Source organism: Anoplopoma fimbria, chromosome 20 (genome assembly GCF_027596085.1).
Source record: "Anoplopoma fimbria isolate UVic2021 breed Golden Eagle Sablefish chromosome 20, Afim_UVic_2022, whole genome shotgun sequence".
In the NCBI taxonomy this organism is placed as follows: domain Eukaryota; kingdom Metazoa; phylum Chordata; class Actinopteri; order Perciformes; family Anoplopomatidae; genus Anoplopoma; species Anoplopoma fimbria.
Genome location: NC_072468.1, coordinates 2,192,757 through 2,217,937, shown reverse-complemented (window position 1 = coordinate 2,217,937; position 25,181 = coordinate 2,192,757). Strand labels below are relative to the sequence as shown.

Here is a 25,181-nt window from a genome sequence, read left to right as displayed (position 1 = left end):
TATAGTATGTGTATTTATTGTCTGTGTAGTTGTATAGTATGTGTATTTATTGTCTGTGTGTAGTATTGTATTTATTGTCTGTGTAGTTGTATAGTATTATTTATTGTCTGTGTAGTTGTATAGTATGTGTATTGTCTGTGTAGTTGTATAGTATGTGTATTTATTGTCTGTGTAGTTGTATAGTATGTATTTATTGTCTGCAACACTTGATGGGGATCAATAAAGGAATATAATAATAATTACCACTAAACTACTGGTCTCAGATCAGCCCACACCTACAAACCAGTCCGCCCCTAGTTGGGAATGGAATGCTTGAGATTGTTGGATTGACACTAACAGAGAACCAATGAGAGGTCGAGCTCACGTCTCGTGGCCAATAGTAAATATCCTGTATTTTCTTGACATAACTTTTTCCTGCAGCCAGAAGCCATCGAGGCTCGCACCTCACTTTCTCACGCTGTGTTTGGAAATCATGCTTTCAAAGTGCAAACACATCCGAGATGCTGTGAAGTCTCTCATCCCCGTGTTCTGGATCACTTTGTGCGTCTGTTCCGTGGCTGCTGACGGCCAGGAGGGTAAGAAAAGTCTGTTTTGTTGACGCTTTAAGAGAAGATAAGATGTGTCCCGAGGTTTTATTCCAAATATCATGTAAGCTGTTTTACAGATTACCAGTTATTACTATTACTAATGTGACCACTCCTGGTTAAGAATAGCTATGAACAGATTCATTCTTTACTTTAAGTTAATGGTATATTGTGACATAACTCATTTAAAAGTTCTGCCAGGCTTCATCAACCTCTTCATCCTACCTAACAAACTTCCTACTATCAGTAACTGTTCTACTAACTGACATCACCATTACCCAGGCTTGTAATGCAGATGCATGAAGTCGTAAATGTTTTCATATCATTTCTGTTGTGAATTTTACTTGTATGTTGTGCACTTTGAGAAACTTACTATATTCATTTTGATTAGGACAGTAGCAAAATACAAAAGGTTCAAAGGTCGACCATGTGATGTCACTGTAGCATTCTTTACATACTCTTCCCTTGTGCATGTTTACCTGCTGATCCCAGCCAGAAGCTTACCTTTCCCACAGGTTTATAAGTGTATGCGCAGGTTAAATCACAGTGACCACACACACACACACACACACACACACACACACACACACACACACACACACACACACACACACAGAGAGAGACAATTAGAAAAGCAATCGACTGCCCTGCAGACTGTGACTGTAACATACCACAAATCTTTTTTTGTTTGTTTGTCTTTCTTTGGTTTCCTCACATCGGAAGATGATTAAGTCCAGGGTCAATGACTTATCCTGAATCACTTTTTGATTTCTGGCAAGTATGCACAGAGCTTTGGTGGGGCCAGGGTGTTGGGGGAAACGTTTCAGCCACGGTGTTGTAACATTGTTATTACGTTGTGATTGACACACAAGACAGGCTAAGGCATCGTAGTGACAGACGGCACAGGTGAACATCCTGTCTGCCGGTGTGGACCTGTAAAGACCTGCCAGCAAAGCCTCAAGTGGAAAAACAATGTTGCAGGGCTGCTTTAGATTGACTGTCTGCTATCCTGCCACCCGGTTAGACTCCAGTTTTCAAATTTTCTAAACTGGTCAGAAGAAGCCAAACACATATACCTCTCTTTATGAAACTAGAAACAGATTGTGCTGGAGACAGCCTCAGGTGAAAGGGTTCAGTGAACAGTGGGAGATTACCGGCCACCCAGAACTTCCACGGCTCTGCAGCCTCTGTGGCCTCCCACCGGAAGGTGACAGATCCATGCTCCGTTGCCCACGGTTACAGTACGTCGCTGTGGCATTTCCAGGGAGTCCTTTGGGGACTTGAGGAGGGGCAATAACATCCAAAGGTTTATGGCATTGGGAGCCGAGGAGCTGTCGGGAAGCAGGCTAAGGGTTGGTGTGGCGCAGGATGTGTGTGACACAGGGTGAGAGGAAGGTTATCCTCCTGTTTCCCCTCAACAAATCTCCCGGAGCCTTATAAGGAAGACAAGGACAGGGGTGATGCGTAGGCTTAGATTGACCCTGGTGCCTTTTTCATGTTTTGACCATTCTTGGAACACGTCATTGCTTGACTTATTTTTTGGGGGGTAGGTTTTGAGCCCGCCGCCCACACAGCACTTATATCTCTGTATGACCACTGTGGGAATTGACTTGTTTTCTGTGACAAACCAGGGATGTTAGAGGGTTTAAATATTTGTGTTTTCTGTTCCCGGTAAAGTGTTAGTCACAGCGACCGCAGGTCAGAGGATGAAATGAATCAACAATCGAGTAAAACAGTGTCCATTAGGAAAGTAGTGCGTAAATAAATAAAATACTTTTAATCAATTTTCTTGCCTTTTCTGTCAAGAACAGCATCTCTTTAAATAGAGTTAAAAAGTAAACATTTTATATTTATTATTAGAAGAGTATCTTTTAATTATATATATATATATATATATATATATATATATATATATATATATATATGGGAGATATATATGTATGTGTGTGTGTGTGTGTGTGTGTGTGTGTGTGTGTGTGTGTGTGTGTGTGTGTGTGTGTGTGTCCAGTGTACAGGGTGTACATGAGTGTGCGGAGCTGAGTACTTCCCTCACAGACAGTTGTGTCATCTCACTGTTATGATCAGAAGAGTATAAACATGCCCTGGTGTGCTGTGCATGTTCAGAAGAGACCTATTACTCACCCGTCCTGAAATGGTGTATTAACAAACCCTTTAATATTCTGTGTATTTAGTTGCAAAATGAATGACGAAACCTTACTGCGGTTATGTGATCTGACTCAGCTTATATCTTTGCCTGACACTTGTTTTAGAAGTGAAACGTATTAGTAATAAAATACTTCAGCTGTGTGAGAATTAAATATTTCCTGTTAGTCAGTTCCTGTAAACAAGAATGATATTAGTAGAACGGAAGCAATAGGTCACTTAATAAATGAGTCGATGAGCAGATGGTTAAGAGGCAAAACTTTTGGTAATCGGTTTTTATTTGCTAATAAGGATGAAAGAAAAATGCCCATAATTCACTAAAATAAGCATTACTTGCAGCCCTTGTAAACTGTAAGAACAGAGTTTTGTTGTCAAAACAAGAATTAAAATTCAGTCTATTACATTAGTAATTTAACTTAAAAACACCAATAACTTTAACCTTTTGCGCAGTCAAAAAGAGAAAATAGTTCAGTCACGTTTGTGATAAAGATGTTGACACATAACATGATGAATGACTCTTTACTTCATTTACAGTAGCCTCTTCTCTTTTTAAAGAGCTTCTAAATAGTTGGCATCTCATTTTGGAATTAACTGTTCCTAAACATGTCCTCATGTTAGATCTACCTCGTAAACTGATGTCTTTTCCCCGTCACAGCATCCCTCTTGTACTTGTATCATTTCAGGCAATGGCTGTGGACATTCACTGCTGGGCACAGAGTCTGGCACATTGGCCTCTCAGAACTACCCAGGCACCTACCCCAGTAACACCTGGTGTAGGTGGAGGCTTCGAGTGCCAGAGGGGCGAACGTTGCGGCTGCTGTTTGGGGATTTTGACATTGAGAGCAGTCCAGGCTGCAGAAATGGCTCGCTCGTGATCACAGACAAGAGCGGAGAACCCAGTCTGGGTAAGCTTTTCAACCGCTGATGGATGTTCTTTAAAAACATCTCAGGTTCATGTGTGATCACTGTGTCTGAGAATTTACAGAAGTGCTCTCTTGTCTCCTGTGTCGATTCCTTTCTGCAATGCCTCCTGATAGACTAATGTTCCATGCCATTGCTCACTCTCTCTGAGCCATTGTTATGGAATACACACTAGGCATGCCATTACTTTGACACATTGACAGATGAGGCGAACAGACACATGCACGTTCTCCAACCAGGTGTATCAAGTCGTGTCTTCAGGGCATAGAAAATTGACATGACGCCAAAATGAAGAAGATGTAAATATACTGTGAGGCTGCCTTTATCGTTTATTAGCGAATTCCTCAGAACCTGGATTTTTATGTAATTGTCTCTGCTGGGGAGGTGTTCTTACATGCAGACTACATGTCTCTGCTCCTGACTATACAGTTGTTGGCATGACAGCAAAACACTTATGGATTAAGACTGACTGAAATCATCTACATCTGTTGATAGATGCTGATAAGGGACTGACGATATTTCACTATTCAAGAACGTCATTTGCTGTTTGTAAAGGCGTCCGAATACATCATGCTGCCGGAAAACAACATGTATTTGTGTAAATGTGCTTTTACAAATGTAGTTTGTGGGTCTGTGTGTACCACAGGTCCAGTGTGTGGGAAGCTTGATGCATCACAGAAGAATGTGTCACTAAAAAGCAATGAAGTGACAGTAACGTTCCAGTCAGGCCCACACCGCTCTGGACGAGGGTTCCTACTGTCTTACGCCACAGACCAGTATCCAGGTAAGATATTTGTAACTGGTTGATTACTATTTGTGAGCAGCCTAAATGGTTATAATAAGTACATGAATGTTGTTATTGCCCCCAGTCTTTGGTCACACTGATGCACGTAGCTCAGTAGCTCAGCGTTACAAATGCCTGATTTATAGTTTGAGTTCAATTTCTCAAATTTGCTCATTTACAAGTTTACACTGATGTAATTTTATCACCAACGTCTGTGTGAATATTTGTCCTTGTGTGTATTGTGTGTTGCTGTGTTTGTGCGGTTGTGAGTCTATGAGTCACTTCTTATTGGCATTCATCCTCCGTCGCTATCTTTGCTCTGCCGTGTTTGCCCAGAAAGCAGGAGTAAGACTCCTTCTCTCTCAGGCTGAATGGAGCGAGGCCTCAGGCTTCAGTCTTTCGCTTGGAGTGGCTGGAGATCTTTTTCCCTCCCCCTCTTTCTTCGCACGGAAACCACGGCAAGCCCACTACCATCCCGTGTTTGTCGGAACCTAGCGGCCGTTGATATTAGCAGTGATTAAATCTACACAGTTTAACTCTCTCTACCAGATTGTAACGTGTAAACATGAGTGTTTCTGGATTGTACAGATTCAACTACAAAATGATACAATGGTTAAGGTTCTTCCTGTGTATGATTTTAATAAACATGTGGACTTGTTTGGTCTGAATGCTAGTCTATACTTAGAGATAACTGGATGAAGTAATCTGTACTGTACAGTATGTATCACAGTTTCCTGTTTTTTACTGAGTTGTTTATGAAACCCGTCAGTGTCTGGAGCTAAGCCCATGTCCAGACATACAAACCACTGTCTGTTAATTGTGATCCCACGAGGACCAGTCCCTGTACTCGTGCACTGTGACAGAGTCACAGTAACAAAGGGGCTTAGTCACATCAACAGCGATGACCGCTTATCCCCTAATATAGAACATGTAAAGCATGCTAGGCCGTCTCACACAGAATCTGTGTGTGCCTGGTTTAGTGAATAGTGGGGGGGGTATAATGTAAGCCCGAGTTACCGGGTCCCACGCCATATACTATTCAAGTCCACCAATACATATTTAAGTAATTGTTTCTTTCAAGCTGTTTATTTTAATGTATATCTGTCTGTTTTGCTGTTATAGATCTCATATCTTGTTTACAACGAGGATCTCATTCTAGCTCGCAGGTTTTGAGGTAAGTGGTTGACCTCTACATTTCCCATAATATATTCTGTTTCAGTAGCACAGGGAGTGTTTCTCACGTTTATTTCTGCTGTTTCTCAGTGTCTACTGCCCTGCTGGATGTAAGAATGCCACAGGGGATGTGTGGGGAAACTCTGAACAGGGTTACAGAGATGTAAGTAAACCACATTTCATTTGGCCAAGCTTTTTTCATCTGACTATTGTTAAAGCTCTATTTACATGTCTAGGGATCAAACAAAGAAGGCCAATTTGTTTTTAAATGCTTAGAAACAGGTGGACTTAAGAATCTTAATTTTATTATATATTTTGCCAGCCTTAACCTTTGTTTATTATAACAATATTAGTTTACAGATAATTACAATCCCTCCTAGTCATTGTTGAGGTTGGTTTATGGCTTTTTGTCGGTTACACCTGCAGTCTATGGGCACATATCTATGAGTTACACTCGTGGTGTTTTTGATTCTTCACAGTTCATTTTGTTTGTACACCCTCTGGCGCTAATGCAGCTCACAGCGCAGAGTATAAACAGCTCCGTTCATGCTTGGAGCTCGCATGCTGTCTGCGGAGGCTTGCGCTGCGGCGCCAATCGCGAGTATACACAACGCTTTAGGCTTTTTGTGAGAAATGAGTCATTTGACTTCCTGTCTAAAAGTGCTCCATGTGTCTCCTCTGTTACAGACCTCAGTCCTGTGCAAATCTGCAGTCCATGCTGGAGCTACATCTGACAGTCTAGGAGGTCAAGTTACTGTGAACCGCGGGAGAAGTCTTACACTTTATGAATCCACCTTTGCCAATGGAATCCTTTCAAAAATGTGCGTCTACTGTTATTGTACTTGAAATGAGAGATCACATTAATGTGATAGTGGCCGTTGTTGAGCCCAAAATGAATTTCAGTTGGATTTTATGTAACGCACTGACCTTTTTAATGGTCCTCTTTTGACAGGGGATCATTATCTGAAAAGAAGCTGCTCTTCCGCCAAGGTATGAACAAGGAATTAAATGTATCACTACATGTTGTTAGAATTTCACACGTTTTAACCCATTTACTGCCATCAAAACATTATTTACATTCCCACTGCTCATTTCCCATGACATGCTGTCGTATTTTAGAAATTTAAAAAAGGGATTTTATCACCTTCCTGACATCTATAAGCTTCTACCCATTTCACTTTAATGTAAAAAATGAATTTCCTAATAGATGCAATTCATTGCAAGCTCTGCAGTAAAGTATACATGGTTTGTAGTCAAGTGGCTAATGTTGCTGTTTATTAAAACACAGTGGGTTACATAATAAACCACTTTCATTGGTCCATCCTTTCCTCTGGTCCCCACACAGACTGCAACAACATCCTGAGTGTTTCCGGTTTAAACGCCTCATCTTTCTGGGATAAAGAAAGCCAAGAGCACAAAATGTTCTGGTCCTCCAGAAACATGGATTCTAGCCACCAGGCCTTGCTCTGGGCTGCAGACGGTAATGACCTGAACCCGTGGGTGGAGCTTGGGCTGAGTGATAGAAGCACCATCACAGGTAAAAATGTTGAAAAAAATAATAATATGTGTGCAAAATATGCTTATTTAAACATTTAATTTACATTAACGTAGCTGTGTGAAGGATAAGTCTGATGATCTTCTGTATTGTTTTTATTGCCAACCAATTACATGAAAAGACTGAAACCAGCACCGTGTGTGTGTGTGTGTGTGTGTGTGTGTGTGTGTGTGTGTGTGTGTGTGTGTGTGTGTGTGTGTGTGTGTGTGTGTGTGTGCGTGTGTGTGTGTGTGTGTGTGTGTGTCCAAAACCTGATATACTATTAATTATTCCCCCGTGCCACTGACTTCTATTGTTTTCCAAAAACACTTAAAAACACATCAATGAGTTGTACTGGTCGACCTGTTCCTTAATTAAGATAAATATGGCCACAGTAATTTATTATTATTCTATCCCACATACACCTCCCTGCTGCGTCCTGCCAGAAATACTCATTAGCACACCAAATGTGTATTAATCCACTGAAAATATTCCCCAACAAATGCAATACTTATTGCTGTTTGACTAGGGCCTATTGACCTGTTTTTAAAGATTTTGTTCTTCAGTAGGAACCAATGAGCTTGGGGAATTAACTGGATGAGGAAGTCAAAAAGTAATGAGAGGTGGTCCAACCCATTTGGTCTTTTTGTGGCATTTATCGACAATTTGAAAACTATATCATCAGACTTATCCTTTAAATGTTTAACTTCTGTGAAATGTCAACAAAGTATATCAGGGTTTTTTAATGTTTGCTGTGTCTTACTGTATTATGTGTTACTCATTTTTTTAGGAATAATAACAACGGGATCAAACGACAACTTCATAGAATCCTTCAGTCTTTTTTTCAGCAAAGACAGAAAAACTTGGAAACTTTACAAAGGAGCTCTCAGCAAAGAAAAAAAGGTATGCATTGTACCATATTCACTGATGTTCACCTAAGCACCAGAGCTGACATGGCTAATAAGTGTAAACTGAAGGCTTCCTGGTGTTCTCTGTCAATAAGTTAATTGGTTGTCATGGTTCCCAGGTGTTTCACGCCTATACCGACGGACACCTCAGGGTTCTCAACAGCCTTTTCCCTCCTGTGGTGGCTCGGTTTGTACGGCTACAGCCGCTGAGCTGTCATGGCCGAGCTTCAGCTCAGGTGCAAATCCTGGGCTGTCCTGTTGCCAAGGTCACACCAAGGTCACGCCCAGCTGCTGGTGGGTATTAACACTACTTATCCAGGATCGACTTAAGATGTCCACACGATCTGTCCAGCGATGTGATTTCATGGCTTTACTCCTGATGTTATGATGTCCTGTCCTGCTTGTCCAACAGAATATCCAACCATCAAAGTTAACAGGGGTACACCACGGCCCAGCCCCACCCCTACCCCGACAGAGGGCCCCGTGTTAGTCGAGACAAGACTGAGTGTGTACTTGTATCAACTCTCTAATTTCACATGTGTAGGAGGATATTTAATGCCAGGCTATTTTAGGAAGAATTTATGTCAGATCAGTGTAAATAATGTTTATATATTCTTCTTTCACACTCAACTTTGCTCACACTTGTACAACTGTTTACTTACTCAGACACTTGTGTTCCTGTAGGCTCCAGTCAGCCGGTTATAGTGGCAGTGGGAGTGGTCCTGGGGCTGATAATGTGCGGCAGTTGTTTGTTGGCTGGAGTCTGGTGGAAAAGAAGGTACTGTATTTTAAAACCATTTAAGTTTTTTTAAGCTTATTTTGCACACATTGTAAATATAATTCATAACTCATGGAATAATGTTATAATATATTAAATGCTGTTTTATAAATTCATATGTCATTTTGGTTACTGGGAAAGATACTGAGATTGATGATTAGTTTCATTATTGATTCATCCAGTGATTGTTTTTTCAATTGATCGTTATTTAAAAAATACTTGAAAAATCACTGAAACGTTTAATCAATTATTTTAATAAATTGTCAATTTATATGTCGTCTGATTACCTGACTAATCGCTTCAGCTCTAATGGTGATGCTCCAGAAGTCACAGCACACTTCAGAAACTGTATCAAGTACGTAAGAGACTTTGATTCTTTGTGTTCATCTCCTTCTCCACATAGGAAAAAAGAGTCAGAAATGAAGTACTCCTTACCCACAAGTAAGTCAAGTGCTCGTTGATCGTTTTCCAGTATTTTTCGATCTCTCTTAAAAAGCCTGACAATGTGTTTTGATTTGTCAAGTAGGTTGCCAGAGTTTCCAGGCAAAGAGTCTCTCGTGCCCACAATCGGAGCTCATCTCTTACCCTCTGGAGCGAAATGTTCACGATGCTCTACCTAGCCCTCCTCTTAATGGTGAGGATGCATATAAATATGTTTAACTGCTGTGCCTCTGTATTACCACTGCTATAATCAGCTGCTGACTTTCTGCCAGTCTTTGTCCATTCCGAGTTTATTGGTGATCTCAAGTCGTGCGCTCTGCCTTCCCTCCGCCATCCTTCCTGCTCTTACAGTGTCTGGCTTCAGTGGTCAGTTTGAGCAGCTCATGCCAGGCCTGACAGGCAAACAGCTCTCTCCACGGGCCGTCCATTCTTTCCCCTGGCTCAGCCCATCACCCGGACACAGTATAAACATTCCTTTCTTTGGTCCATGGAGCCTCTCTGAAAGAGACCCTTTAATTGGAGCTTGATAAAGGGTGCTCAGCCCCCCCCCCCCCCCCCACCCCCGATCACCACCAGTCCCCCTCTTTTCCTCCCCCATCCCCTCCCCCAGCAAGGGGGCCCTTCACTGAGAGGTCCAGTGATAAACAGGGCAATGGGTCAAAGCAAAGACAATCAAAGCCCTTCTAATTAAAATAGCTCGAGCTCTAAGGATCCCTGTGGGCTCATAAGTAAGGTCTAAGCCTTCCACACCACAGCCTCTTCTGCGGGGGCGAAGAGAAGGCTTTGGTAGAATTTTGAGTGCTACACTATCAGCCCACCATGTCTGTGATTGGAGGAGACATTGTTGGTGGCCAACTATCTCATGCAGGGGCTCAACATTGGCCTAGTGTGAGACTGCTTTTAGGTATAGGAGAAGCATTTTTACCAGAAACTGCAAATGCAAAAAAGCAATGGATCCTGAAAGCGTTCTGGTCATGTCTAGATTGTCACAAATTGTGATGATTTTTTATGAGACTTGTTATTTTAAGTGCATGCCTAATCTCAAAGAGTTTTGTAAATTGCGATGTACCATCTAGGCATGCAGTTTAATAACATTTTATTTTATCACAGTGTTTAAGTATTAGTGGGGATGCACCAATATGTTTTAAAGCTCATAAAATACCTGACATTTCCTTCCCACATTGGCTGACCTGATATGCATTTTGTAAGACTCTTGAAGATATAGCGCTAAAACGGGTTAAGCGATTAGATTAAAGATTAAAAATTATACTTTAATCCTGGTAAATTTAACAGTGATATTTGGTGATGATGTTATAAATGAAACTTCATTTTGCAGGGGAAACTCACAAAGAACAGTATTTTTGTCAGGAGTGTCTTGTTTACAGGGATATACAACATAAGTGTAACAAATTGTAGTAGAATGATAAAGCACTTCAATGCAACCAAGAGTTCAAAAAAGTAATTCCTACATGATAACAAATAAATGATAACAAGACAACAATTGGTTCCTTGGAAAGAGTTAGATGAGAAGATTGATACCACTTTGTTATACATCCTGTACAAGGCTGCAGCTAAGCTTAGCACAAAGACTGGAAACAGATGGAAACAGCTTGTCTGGCTTTGGCCAACAATAACAACATCCAAACCTCCAAGTCCCTCCAAATGTCTCCAATAAACACATTATGTCTTATTTGGTTCATCTATACAAAACCTGAAGAGTATAAACTACTATTTGTCACCTGGTTTTGTGACGGACTATTTCTTGCCTGGGACCAGTAACTCCCTGGAGTCTTTGCTGATTGTCTGTTAAATGCTCGGAGCTGACAGTATCTACAGAAATGACAGTACCATTGGCTAAATACTAAACTGTAGTCGATATGTTTTTTTTATGGTGATTTTAGCTGATATCGATGCTAATGTTCGTTGTAACTTAAACTAATAGAAATACAATCTCAAACTGTTTTTCTTCCTATTTATTTGTCCTTCCAGACTATGCAGAGCTTGCTGTTGCAGCCATTGGACAGAAGGTTGGGTCAACATTCAGACCCTCCTCAGATGAGGGCTACACCACCCCCTTTGCCTTCAACCATTATGACACTCCTGGCAACCTGCCAGAGTACGCTGAGCCTCTTCCCCCAGAGCCGGAGTATGCCACACCATTCAGTGAGCAGCCCTCTGAGTCCATCCTAACAACTTTGACGGGGATCATTCACAGAAATACACATGAACTTCCTAAACCAGCACATAGCGCTGGACGAGGGACAACATCCAGCCACACTCAGTATGACTGCCCCTCACACAGGATGCTATCCAACGGCTACTGCACTCCTTCCCTACATGCCAACGGCCCAAGGCCGATCAGTGTGGTCTATGCAGAGCCCAAGTCATGTGACTCTTTACTACAGAAGCACACATATGAGGAGCCATTGTGAACACAGCAAGCTCAGACATGGAGGAAAAAAAAAAGACTCCTGAGCTGAAATGTGTGTTGGGAGCAGAGGACCACTTGGGGTGATCTCAAATGGACAGAAGACATTAAGCAGGACAGTGTTGTCCAGAGAGTACTAATGCTGACAGGGCTGATTTTCCAGTGAGTTATGTACCCAAAGCTGATAAGTCACTTGGAGCACGATGCATATATGAGGGTAAACAACTCAGTTGTGCACAATGATCTGAGAGCCATATGCACAAATATTTCCTTCCAGGAAGTATGTAGTTAAACAGCGACAGTCTCCTGTGATGCACAAAGACAATGCAGGTTCAGTTGCCTCTCAGTGATACCGTTTATTAAAATGTTTAATCACAAACTGCACTTTCAGAAAATACATACAGCATTGTATGCAGTATATTTAACAGGTTAATGGAAAAACGTGGATTAAATATGTTACATGTCCTCACAGAACATTGTATTCACAATGTATAATTTCAACATGTTTTGTCAAAACAAAATATAAATGGTACACTGTAACAAAGTGGTTAAGATTGTTGCTATGCCTTTGTATAACCACTAGGTGGCTCTCTTGAGCTTTAAACAGTAATGTTTAATTGTTGTCTGCTGGTTCTCACTCCTCAGATAACCGCCATCCATTTATAACATTCATAGTAACAAATAAACATTGTTTTAAAATAAATGATTGTATTGTAGTACAACACAGAAAGGCACAACAGGCAAGGTGGTGTCATGATTATGATTTGAGCAAGACACAAAACCTTAACATTAAAAACAATTCCAGTATGTTGCCTTATTATTCATCAAGCTTTTGCCACGGTACAGCAACATACTTTACTTAACTCTGTATTTCCTACTTTAACTTAATTTTCTATGCCAATTAAGATTTTTGTATGGAAAATACAGGTTTTAAACAGATTAAATTACTGAAATGTATTGAACTAAACTGAAATGTAATTGCGGTTGTTCACACTAAGAAGAAAATTGAAATTTTTACTTTTTCCCTATTTCAAGGCATTTTATATTATAACTGGTAGTCCTCCATTATATCTGAAAATGTTACTAAAAGACCCTTAGAAATGCTTTCACAAGCTTTGTGGTGTCACAATTAGCAATGACCTCGCTGACCTCTTCCCCAGCTGAATAAGGCACAATAAAGCAACTGTATTAAGAAAAGTACTTGACCAGGTGTTAAAGGTTTTTTCTTTAAAGATGTGAAGCCTGTAGCAGTGATGCATTTGCAAAACCAGGCAGCTGGCCACCTTACTAATAGAAAAATGGCAACCAATCTTTTGTATGAACTTCTATCAAGCTAGAAATAGTGCTATATCAAAGACGTTTCAAATTGAAAAGAGAAAAACGTAAAGCTACTGTGAGGAACTTTTAACTGATTATGAAACACTCAGTTTAGTACTGATGCCTTTATGTGACCTATATATATACACACACAAGTAAACAAGATAACCAGCGAGAAGACTGGCTATTTCTTTATAGTTATTCTTAATGCCATCTGTGCCACTGGGTCGAAATCGCCTTGCTGCTCAGCCGGTCCCTGCGGGGAGCCAGCCCAGACACCACGCTGCTGGAGGCCCAGGCCGCATCGCTGGGCCTGTTGGAGGGAAGGGAGGCACTAGAACCAGGACTGAGCGGGGCGGACCCCATTAAAATGAGAGGTAACACTAACACTTTTATCCACAGGAACCACCAACATCAACATGAAATGAAAGTTCCTCAAAGTAGCTTTAAATGTGCAATATATGGGATTCAGAGCATTAATATAACAGCAAACAACTACATGGTAAAACAATGAAATCCCTCTCCCTCGGTGTGTGTTGTAATTCAAGCCTCTCCTTGTTTATTGACATATCCGGGCCTGCTAAGCGTGCTTTTAGTGCATGCGAGTTTTCCCCACTGGTTAGCTTACAGCGGTTACAGCTGATAACACAGTAATAGCGCCAACCCTCCGGTTAGCACCGTTAGCTGCTAACCGCCTGCTATTGAGAGGCAAAAGAAATGCTCCCAATCCTGTATATTGCACCTTTACCTACAGAATATTTTTCACGCATAATTTCAACATGGGTTTTTAAACACTATTTACTCTGGTGTTTAGATGTTGTTTTGATGTTGTAATGCACCAACAGCATGAATTCACTCTCGACTGTTATCGTGGACCCTCTGGTTTGTGCTTAACTCTTTCCTCTGTTCCTCCTGTTCCTGTTCCTCCTCCTCCTCCTCCTCCTCCTCCTCCTCTCTCCCCTCGGACGAGTAGTGCATCAGAGTCTGGTGCCCGTTTCTGGACGGGGCGTCCTTAAAGCGCAGGCCACAGTCTTCACATGCATACAGAAGGCCCTCTCTGTTGCTGCCTGGGTTTGCTCCCGCTGACTGAGATTTGCTGTCATTAGCAGCATGAGCAGCCGTCAACACAGGAGACTCTCCGGACTTTGGAGCTGTGTGTGAGTTGCTATCTAAAATGTTAGGTGTATTTAGCAAAACGCCAGATGGAGGAAAAGTCCTGGGACGCCCGGGTGGACAACCACGGCCGGCTGATCCCCGATATGCATCCCCAGCTCCAGCTTCTCTGGCATGTTCGGGGGCCAGTCCGTGGACTGTGCGGTAGTGGAAGCGGATCCCGGAGCGGTTGGAAAAGCTTTTCTCACAAAAGCTGCAGATGAAGGGCCTCTCTCCTGTGTGGATGCGCATATGAATCTTAAGAGCTCCTGACTGGGTGAAACATTTCCCACACTGGCTACAGCAGTAGGGTTTCTCTCCTGTGTGGGTCCTCTGATGGGCCCGGACCCCCGCCAGATGGGGAAACCCCCTGCCGCAAAATCCACAGGAATATGGCCTTTCGCCAGTGTGAATCCGCCTGTGGATCTTCAGAGCCCCTGACTGGCTAAAACTCTTCCCGCAGTCAGAGCAGGTGTAGGGCCGGGCGCCGGTGTGCACATTGAGGTGGATGCGGAGGTTGCTGTGTGAGTTGAAGGCCCTGCCGCACTCTGTGCAGAGGAAGCCGGATGGTTTTTGGGCGTGCTCGGAGCGCTGGTGCTGCAGCAGCTGGGACGGTCTGGAAAAAGATGCAGAGCAGTGCATACAGGGATGAAGAGGCAGCATGGTCGTAGCCGCCCTACCTCTTTCCCCTTGTTGCTGAGTGTGTGTTTGTCTGTGCTGGTGGTGCTGGCAGACCTGAGTACAGGTAGGAAAGGAGCCCTGGCAGGCCAAGCAGGGAAAAGGGCCAGAGAACTGTGGAGCATGAGAGCGCGCTAGCTGAGGGCAGGGTAAACAAGAGGTCACAGGACAGTGGTGGTGATGAAAGGGATGATGGCCGCGGGTGCGAGCAAACAGGGAGTCTGTGCCTTCTTGGTGGCTCAGAATCTGGCTGCAGGTTTGTAGGCCGCGATGGCAACACAAGCAGGGAAACATGGAGAGGTGGGGGAAGGAGCCTGAGGAGGACGCTCTGGACGGAGGAGTCTGCTCTGCGGTCCCTCTCTCTTCATCCTCCCTCTGCGGGCGACTGGTAGCCCTGGTCTCTAGCTCGGATGTGGTGCTGCTTGGTTCAGGGGTGTCTGGTAAGCACATGTTGAGACTCATTGGAGCAGCACTGCTGAGGTCTTTGGGGTGGCACACCGCATCCGAGTGACGGGGTACGGGCAAAGGTTGCCTCGGTTTTAAAGTCTCAAAGGAAGGTGGAGAAGTGGCGGAAGGGCAGCCAGGGCAGGTGCAGGCGTTATGCACATCTAGACATAAAATAAATCTGATTTATGAATCGTTTAACTGTAATTAACGCATGAAAATGACTGAGCCAACCTTTATTTTGGAGCTCTTACCTCCTCTCTTGTCTCTGGCCTCTCCCTTCCTCTGGGATGCCCCAGGCTGGATCTGTCGGCCCGGCTCTGCCTCGGGCTTGTCCCGGGCAGGTCGCAGTTGTTGCAGAGGTTCAAGTGAAGGACCTTTGAACCGCAGAGCCTCAACACCACCACCACCGCCAGCCAACCCCCACGCTGCGTTCAGCACATCTGGCTGATCCTGCAAGGCGTTTCCAGATGTGATAAGGTCACCAATGAACTGATGCACCTCCATCCAGGAGCACTGAGGACGCTGCAAAAAGTACAATACATAGTTGCATGAATGCATTTCGTGTATAAAATAGCCAAAAGTCTATTATTCAAACGATCATAACTTTAGCTGAAAACATTGGTTCCTCAAATAATCGACCGATTTAATGGGGTCGTCTACTCACAATGTCGCTGCACTTCTCTTTGTCCATGAATGGAAACACACGCTGGTGATGACGTCAGATCGACGGCTTGGCTTCAGATCAACGCTTTCAATATGACAGACACTGGGTCAGAACAATGACAGCAACAACAAAACGCAGGTTCTTTATTAGAACTCTGCTGTAGGGTTCCGTTCACCTCGCAGACATTGTATTTCCGGGTCATTTTCTCATGTGACACGTTGTGGTCTTTTTTTTTTTTTTTTTTTTTTTTTTTTTTACAAACTTTAATAAAAAATAGATATTCATTAAAAAACATACAAAGAGAAATCTACAAACTATTTATATAAACAAATATATTAATATACATATAAATATATTAATAAATACAAATAAAGATATAAATATATATATATAAAGATAAATATATATATATATATATATATATATTTAGGTCTAAATCAATATTGGATTATAAGGTTTACATCCAGAAACCTAACATCTATGAAATTGACAAATAATTACATTAAGCCTGCAAGGTACATTTTTTTTATTTTATTTTTAGATTTGAGTAAACTATGTAATCCCAACAGCATATTATGGTAATTTAGAGAGAACTTGTTAAAATTCTCAATAATAAATATCAATAATAAATCTTGTGTCAAAGCATTTCAGACTTTGGTGTGAGTCTTTAAATCCTTGTAAACTTTTCCAATTAAAAACAACTAATTTTAATGAAATTAATCTTCATATTTTTAAAGGAAGCTATGCACTTTAATCATTTTCATTCTGTTATCAGCTGTTAAACACAGATTGTGTAAATTAATGACATAATTTAAGACATTTTTATGTATTTCATAATTCATATAAATGTGAATATTTCAAATTAGATTTGTATCATTTTAAATTGAAACCAACAGCTGCAAGGAGGCAGGATATAACTGTATAAACAAACAAGTCACCTAACACCCCTAAAAAAAACTTTCATAAATAATTATAATTAAATGAAAAATAATAAACCTTTATTAATTTATGGTCTAAATCAATATTGGATTATAAGGTGAAAAGGAAGGGTTTACATCCAGAAACCTAACATCTATGAAATTGACAAATAATTACATTAAGCCTGCAAGGTACATTTTTTTTTTTTTAGATTTGAGTAAACTATGTAATCTCAACAGCATATTATGGTAATTTAGAGAGAACTTGTTAAAATTCTCAATAATAAATATCAATAATAAATCTTGTGTCAAAGCATTTCAGACTTTGGTGTGAGTCTTTAAATCCTTGTAAGCTTTTCCAATTAAAAACAACTAATTTTAATGAAATTAATCTTCATATTTTTAAAGGAAGCTATGCACTTTAATCATCACAGTTGGACCATTATCACAATAACTAAACTCACGAATATAATGCCGGCACACTACACAGTAAATCTCGGCAACAACAGAGCTTTGTTTCTGATTTTGTGCATAATGATAACGACCTGCTAAATATGATGGGATATCTCATTGAAAGCTGTATATTAGGAATTTTAAAATGAAGTGTCAATTTTATTATTGTCTTAAAAATAATTAATAATTAAGTGAAAATAACTTAAAAATAATTAAAGTAATCAGTGAACTCTAGTTTTCAGTAAAATACTTACCTGACTCTGTGGATGTATAGCTGTGTTTCTGTTAAAGGAGGTACACAAGGCAATGTTTTGGATTAATAAAGAAAATGTAAACAAGATATTAACTGGTATTGCATCAAGGAAAACAGTTTATTTGCCTTATTTTTTAAAACATCAAAAGATACCTGCAGACAGTAAAGATCCAGCAAATGTAATCACAAGGTGACAGAAAGTCGTATGGTTGATCAGTACCTTTATTTGCATTCATTAAATATTAAAAGAAGTACTAAAGGTAAAGTATCTTTACACAAAAATAATTTCAAGTTTTCCGCCGAATACTAAAAAATCCAGTGTTTTCATTCAACTTAATACACTTTAATGAACCTAAAGGATTCAATTCCCCCACACAAACACGTAAAGGTAGAAATCTGGAAAACATTTGAATTCTGTGAGAAATCCTGCATTCTATTGCATAGGCTTTATGACAGTTACAGTACCCTTTCTGATCCGGTGACCCGTGCCACAAGCTTTACCCAAAAGTGAAAAAAAAAAAAAAGATGCCATGGTAAACAATAGCTTGGAATGTCTTGTTCAAATTACAGAGGAAACAATAATATTTCTTATTCTAAACCAAAGGTCACACAGTCGACTGCTGGAAATACACTGGATTTCTTCAAGAGTCTATCCCTAATAGTGGAAAATGAATAAAGATCTGCTTTGTCATACAAGGGCATTATGGTAGATATAATGATTATAGAGAAATGTATACAATATTGAATAGTATATTGTTCTGGCTGTAGAATAACACTTCTGTGTTCACGTGGCTACAGGTACAACAGTGGATGTGTCCTTTGCAGGATTTATACACAAACTCCAGTAAGGAATGTTACAACTGATTCTATCATTATTAGATTTTTCTGCAGTCACTGAAAATGTTGATTAATTTTCTTCAGCAATGTCAACATCCATCTTAACTTCTTTCTCTGTCAGCTTGCAAGATCTGGCTGACCACAGATCAAGATCAGGACCAGGAGACTGAGGCTCTTTCTTTATATCTACAATCAGTCTAGAGGATGTTGTATCAACATTAAAACTGGAGAGACCTGTGGTTTCCACTTTAAATTGCTTTACTTCAGTATTTGTATCTGTCTCTCCAAGATTTGTTTCAAGCCCCACTTTTCTATAGATGTTTTTAAATTCTTGTTTTTCAGTGCTTTTAGCCCCTCCTGAGATCTCAAATTCTCCTGGCTCATTTTTAATAGGAACAACAGGAATGTTGCTGAGAGTTGACTTGGATGAGTTAAACTTATTAGACAAATCCAGAGGTGCTTCCCACTCTGGATCCTGTTTGATCCGTGTTACCAAATTCAGGGGGCCATTTCGCATCGTTCCAAGAGCATCATTCCCTCCAAGGTGCTCATTTGAAACAGGAGGCGCAGCGTTGTTTGGCGGGCCCTGCTTAGCTGGAAGCGTCGGAAGGATGGCAGATGTGGGCGTCAGGCTGTCAGTTTCAGTTTTACAGACAGGAAGAAACACAACAAGTTTGACACCCGGTGGCGGCTGTTCGTTGAGGGTTAGCTTCCATAATCCATCTGATTGAGCAGAGCCAGTAGACAGCCCCCCCGTCACAAGTCCTGGACCATGAGAGTCCTTCACTGGTGCAGCAGGGTTGTTTAAAACAGCAGCAGGCACAGCGGCTGTATTTGTTGGAATCGATGATGAGGAGGAGCTCTTCGAGGCCTGGCGTTTCTTGGGAGCACTCTAAAATTCGAAACAAAACAAAAACATCCCAGTCACTAATGGAATTATACAAAACACTAATGTGGCATACATATTTAATAAAGCTGGGGAGACCAATAACTTGCTTGAGGAAGTTTTAAAGAAAAGTTCATCTTCTAAAAGGGAAAACATCACAACCTGTTCTGAGGCCAGTTGTTGTCCAATATGCAATTTAGATTGAGACTTTTCAGTGAAATAGGTGACATCTTGTGTCCAGCAGTTAAACTTTTGAAATATTTGCTTATTCGCAGCAAATTTATTGAAGCAATTGGACTCTTTTGTGATAAAACCGCAAACACAACGTATTAATCTTGAGATGTCTTAATACATGTCTGTAGCGGATTTTCATTCTGTTATCAGCTGTTAAACACAGATTGTGTAAATTAATGACATAACTTAAGACATTTTTATGTATTTCATAATTCATATAAATGTGAATATTTCAAATTAGATTTGTATCATTTTAAATTGAAACCAACAGCTGCAAGGAGGCAGGATATAACTGTATAAACAAACAAGTCACGTAACACCCCTAAAAAAAACTTTCATAAATAATTATAATTAAATGAAAATAATAAACCTTTATTAATTTATGTTGCACCATAAAAAAGGTAATCTTATAGTGTTATGTTATTATTGTTTTATTTATATCTATTTTAGTTATTTCTTTCATTTATTTTGACACACTACTTATGAAAACAATTGTACACAAACATGAAGCCAGATATGAAAAGAATTTATCTGTAATTGCATACCAATGAAATTGAGAAAACCTTCCTCTAAATGTCCTGGTATCAGCAATATTTTGTGACAGTAGGATGTTTCCTTTTAATCATAATCTGAGTTTAGAGGGAAGATAGCTCATACATGGAATTTCAGGGCATTCATTTTGAACTTCTAGATCAGAATGTTCCGATATTGGAAGAGGTAGTTAAATTGTTTAATGAATGTGATTTAAAAGTAAGCTCATAAATAAGATTTTGAATGGCTTTAATTTTGAAATCCTTCATCCAAATGTCCTGATTCTCTCTAAGTGACACCCTGAGGTGGTCTGCTATTAAACTGAAATGAAATTAGTTTGTAACTATAGACCAATTCCCTTTAAATCTAATCTGATATTATGGACAAATTGGCTCATGATTTTATAGGGCTTTAATTTTGAAATTCTACATCAGAATGTCTTGATTATCCCTGAGTGACACTCTGAGGTTGTTTGCTATTAACCTGAAGTGTGACAAGTGTGTGACTATAGACCATTCCTTTTTAATCTAATCCTAAATTAAAGCGAATTTGGCTCATGCATGAGATTTTAGTTGTTACGCGTTCTTACAGTAATAACTAGTATATAGGCATAACGCAAAACAACATGGGGGCTGGATTGACTGGTTTTTTTCCGAAGTGGAGGCTGGCTTGACCGCAGTCTGTGATGCATGGTCTGGTCAGAGGTCAAATGGATTTGAAGCTGAAATGCTGCCATTATATGATATGGATTTAATGGACAGACAAAAGGAAAATAATAGCTACTCACCGCAGGCTGTGGTGTTTGTCCACAGGTCTTTAGGTGGCTGTCATAGTTCTGCTGGTGGGGAAAGCCCTGTCCACAGCTCTGACAAAGGCAGGGCGAGTTGCCGGCATGACCCCCCATGTGGGACATTAACAGCAAGGCCGACCGGAAACCCTTCCCACATTCAGCACATTTCAGGACCCTCTGGTGAGCCCCGGCGTGTTTCTTTAGCTCTTCAGAAGTGCCAAATCTCTCTCCACACTCCAAACATCTGATCTCATCCCCTTTGGGCTCCTGATTGCCCCAGCAGCCTGTGTCCTTTTTGTGCTGCTGGAAGTCTTCCTGACTGAGAAACTCTCTCAGACACGCCACACAGTGAATGCGTTCTGGTTCACACTTGTGTTTGCGATACAGCTTTGCCAGGCGGAAGTGGCAGCGGCAGCGTACACAGGTGTAAGGCAGCAGGCCCAGATGGGAGAAGCTGTGTTTCAGGAGAGCATTCTTCTTAGTAAAGGTCTTTGTGCAGTCTGTGCATTTGAAATTGCGATAGCACGTCACCTTACGGTGGCGCGCCAGAGATTTTGGAGAGGCGAAATTGCGGCCGCATATCTCACAAACGGAATCCAGCTTGCATTTTTGGAACTGCACATGGTTTTCACATACCTTCAGGGAAGTGAAAACACGTTTGCACCGATCACACTCGTAAAACTCGTTCTCAAAGTGAGTTCTGGACAGGTGGAATTTCAAACCTTCCTTTGTGGTAAAATTACTCAGACATACGCGGCACTGATGAAGATCCACTCTGATCTCGGCGTGCGTGCGCAGGTGGACACGGTAGTTGTAAATCTGGCAAAAACGCTTTCCACATTCAGCGCAGCAGTAAGGGCGCGCTCCGGTGTGCAGGTTCATGTGGTCCTGGAGCTTGAATTTAGAGGGCAGCTGCAGATTACAGATACTGCAGCGGAAGTCGCCTGAATGACTCGACTCTGTGGGAGAGACGAAAAAGTTTGATTAGAAGTAATTAGATATAGACTGACATATGAGGGTTTTTGGTGCCACCTTATAGATGTTTTAAAAAGGTAAGGCTGGCGATATTCTATATTTTGTATACTCCATGCCCATTCATTCCTGCTGCAAGTTAGATCTTAAAAACAGATCACAGATATATTCTTCTTCAAAAGGCTAAAATTGTCGTCAAACAGCTGGGCACTGTAGTTTTAAGCAAATGTTATTTAAACCGTGCATTGGTTTGGGTCTATTTTCAGTAGCGGATACATACGCATACGGTGCTATATTGTGTATTATCGGCAGCAGGACAGTGTGTGTGGTTAGTAGACTTCAATGCCCAGATCCATTGTAATGAAGGAACAGGTCACCCAAAGTGTTTTTAGTCATTTTAAGACAAAAAAAAAATTAAGCAAAGATAAAACTTTAGCTTCACAGACAATACTTGTTATAAGGATCAATTCATTGATGGTTTTGATCTTTTCATGGGACTTGTTGACAACAAGAAATCAAATATTGGATATCAAATTTTTTTCCACTTCAGCTAAAACTTTGTGTGTTTCAGACAAACTGTAAACAATACACTACAACCTGCTTATGAGGGTAAAAGTAAATGAGTCATACCATCGTTTAGTCCCTCCTCCTCCTCCTCATCATCATCATCATCATCATCCTCTTCTTCGACCTCTTCTTCCTCATACACGTTTGACACCTCACTGTCATCGGAGTCCTCCTCCACGTCCTGCATCTCTGTGGACTCCTCTCGTGCACCATCGACACCTTTCTTGCCTTTGCCATCCTGTTCAGTTACTAGCCGTGGAAGGTCTGCGGCTTCTGGCCCAGAAGTGATATCAGTCACTGATGAATCAAGAGCCCCCATGCCTTTGACAGCATGCTCATCTTGAAAACCTTGTACAGGATTTTGTGCAGCACAACTGTCTGACAGAGGAGCTGCAGAACCCACTGTGGTTCGTTCAACATGTGAGGTCTGTTTTGCTGCACCTGCTTCTTTACCAGCAACTGACTGCTGGCCTCGGACCAGTAGTCTTTGCATGTGTGTGGTTGACAGTGAACTGGGACTGTGACTGGGTGAGGAGGAGTCATCACGTGATGTGGAGCGATAGGGAGTCTCTCTGAATGAGCTCTGGAGGATGTCAGGAAATCCCAACTCAGTCAGCTGGATATCGATGGTGTATTCAATGGACATGACTGCTGGCTGAGGGGGACATGAAACACAAAGAGATGCAGGTGTTGAATTGTATAGTTTATTAAATAAAATGTAATAATGTTCACATTTCGTTTCCTTACCTGACATTTGGGACTATTCCTCTGGAAGTTTCTTCTTTGTTTTATTTTCTATCGAGCAGGCAAAACAACTTTTCATGGAAATGCATGTTTTTATGAGGAAGCCGGGCTCCTAGCTCACCTGGTAGAGACAGGAAGACGTGATGATGGCACGGCGTGGCTTCAGGACAATTAGAAAACAAGGCTCCCCCCACGGTGCTGGCCTTTTATTCAACAGCAAACGAGAACCTACATTTACACACAGGGAGGGAGAGAGACACAGACAAGATTTGGCCTCAAATGTATCCGATTGGCCTGCTACAAACTCACACTACCCTTAGATCCCAGAGCCCGGTCAGATCATAAAAGGGAGCTAAAAAAAAACTGAGGAAAACAAATGAAGCACCACAACGAGAGGGAACTAGTGTTGGCGCTACAGCACCCCTTGTGTTTCGGAGCGGTATTACAGCACACAACAGCCAATCAGCAGCACAGGTTATTATTATGTTCCTTTATTGATCCCCATGGGGGAATTCAAGTGTTGCAGCAGCTCAACTACACAGACACAGACAATAAATACACACACTATACAACTACACAGACAATAAATACACATACTATACAACTACACAGACATACTATAAACTACACAGACAATAAATACACATACTATACAACTACACAGACAATAAATACACATACTATACAACTACACAGACAATAAATACACATACTATACAACAGACAATAAATACATACACAGACACAGACAATAAATACACATACTATACAACAAAATAAAGATAGAACAGGAATAAAAATGTACAGACTTTTCACACACTGTTGCTGGTATTTTGGCCCATTCCTCCATGCAGATCTCCTCTAGAGCAGTGATGTTTTGGGGCTGTCGCTGGGCAACACGGACTTTCAACTCCCTCCACAGATTTTCTATGGGGTTGAGATCTGGAGACTGGCTAGGCCACTCCAGGACCTTGAAATGCTTCTTACGAAGCCACTCCTTCGTTGCCCGGGCGGTGTGTTTGGGATCATTGTCATGCTGAAAGACCCAGCCACGTTTCATCTTCAATGCCCTTGCTGATGGAAGGAGGTTTTCACTCAACTCAACACTCAACAACTACACAGACACAGACAATAAATACACATACTATACTACAACTACACAGACAATAAATACACATACTATACAACTACACAGACAATAAATACACATACTATACAATACAATAAATACACATACTATACAACTACACAGACAATAAATACACATACTATACAACTACACAGACAATAAATACACATACTATACAACTACACAGACAATAAATACACATACTATACAACAAAAAAGGTGAGAGAAGTGTTTCACCTAGAGGACAGGTTTACTACAGCGCACAAGTGCTGTATTTCAGTGCGGATATACCCACTTGTGTACCTCATTTATATGCTATTCTATACTTCTTCTCCACTATAATTCATTGGAATTATTGTACTTTTGCTGTTTAATAATGATGTTATAGATTAAACAACATTGAAATACTGCTTACACGTTATTGCATCAGTATAGAGAAATAAATTAATAAATCAGATATACAGTTTAACAGGTGCCTTAATGCCTAGCAGGGAAATTTGGCAGGTAACACTTAATAACTTTTATACTGTCACTATTACATTATATTCTGAAAAACATTAAGTATCTAAAGTAAAAGTACTCCCTGTATTATCACATTAGATTTGATTATTACTATTATTATATTATATTCCTTTTATTGATCCCCATGGGGGAAATTCAAGTGTTGCAGCAGCTCAACTAGACAGACAGACAATAAATACGCATACTATACAACAAAATAAGGATAGAACAAAAATAAGAAATAAGAATAAAAATAAAAATAAAAATGTACAGTATATCCACATGGGGGGGGCTGGTCAGCATGTTGACAGACTGTGGTGGTCTCCGCTGTTGTTGTACAGTCTGATGGCAGTGGGCACAAATGAGCGTCTGAAGCTCCGTCCTGCTCTTTGGTA

General features: G+C 40.9%; 3 protein-coding genes across 5 annotated transcripts; 1 reads left to right on the top strand and 2 right to left on the bottom strand.

Annotated features, from left to right (window-relative positions):
- The first annotated feature begins 428 nt into the window (after positions 1 to 428).
- Positions 429 to 13,876, top strand: si:dkey-34d22.1 (discoidin, CUB and LCCL domain-containing protein 1). 2 transcript variants are annotated; one of them, XM_054622286.1, is made up of 15 exons: positions 429 to 575; positions 3,431 to 3,652; positions 4,315 to 4,452; positions 5,575 to 5,626; positions 5,716 to 5,788; positions 6,313 to 6,446; positions 6,578 to 6,615; positions 6,971 to 7,162; positions 7,950 to 8,062; positions 8,187 to 8,361; positions 8,480 to 8,572; positions 8,752 to 8,845; positions 9,249 to 9,286; positions 9,372 to 9,479; positions 11,276 to 13,876. In XM_054622286.1, the coding sequence occupies exons 1-15, from the start codon at positions 473 to 475 to the stop codon at positions 11,716 to 11,718; spliced, it is 2,016 nt and encodes a 671-aa protein (XP_054478261.1). In that variant the 5' UTR covers positions 429 to 472; the 3' UTR covers positions 11,719 to 13,876. The 2 variants fall into 2 exon arrangements, with proteins under 2 accessions (XP_054478261.1, XP_054478260.1); XM_054622285.1 differs by having other exon boundaries at positions 9,369 to 9,479.
- A 4-nt stretch (positions 13,877 to 13,880) lies between these two features.
- On the bottom strand, positions 13,881 to 16,130 carry si:ch211-79k12.2 (uncharacterized protein LOC568844 homolog). The gene is made up of 3 exons (XM_054622291.1): positions 15,973 to 16,130; positions 15,560 to 15,830; positions 13,881 to 15,469 (listed from the first exon to the last, which is right to left on the bottom strand). The coding sequence occupies exons 1-3, from the start codon at positions 15,997 to 15,999 to the stop codon at positions 13,884 to 13,886; spliced, it is 1,884 nt and encodes a 627-aa protein (XP_054478266.1). The 5' UTR covers positions 16,000 to 16,130; the 3' UTR covers positions 13,881 to 13,883.
- Positions 16,131 to 17,700: 1,570 nt separating this feature from the next.
- On the bottom strand, positions 17,701 to 23,556 carry wu:fe05a04 (zinc finger protein 236). Of its 2 annotated transcripts, none has more exons than XM_054622273.1 (4): positions 23,278 to 23,556; positions 22,476 to 23,067; positions 20,871 to 21,832; positions 17,701 to 19,324 (listed from the first exon to the last, which is right to left on the bottom strand). In XM_054622273.1, exons 2-4 carry the CDS (start codon positions 23,056 to 23,058, stop codon positions 18,503 to 18,505), a joined length of 2,367 nt encoding a protein of 788 aa, XP_054478248.1. In that variant the 5' UTR covers positions 23,059 to 23,067; positions 23,278 to 23,556; the 3' UTR covers positions 17,701 to 18,502. The 2 variants fall into 2 exon arrangements, with proteins under 2 accessions (XP_054478248.1, XP_054478249.1); XM_054622274.1 differs by lacking the exon at positions 23,278 to 23,556 and adding an exon at positions 23,160 to 23,254.
- Positions 23,557 to 25,181: the final 1,625 nt, after the last annotated feature.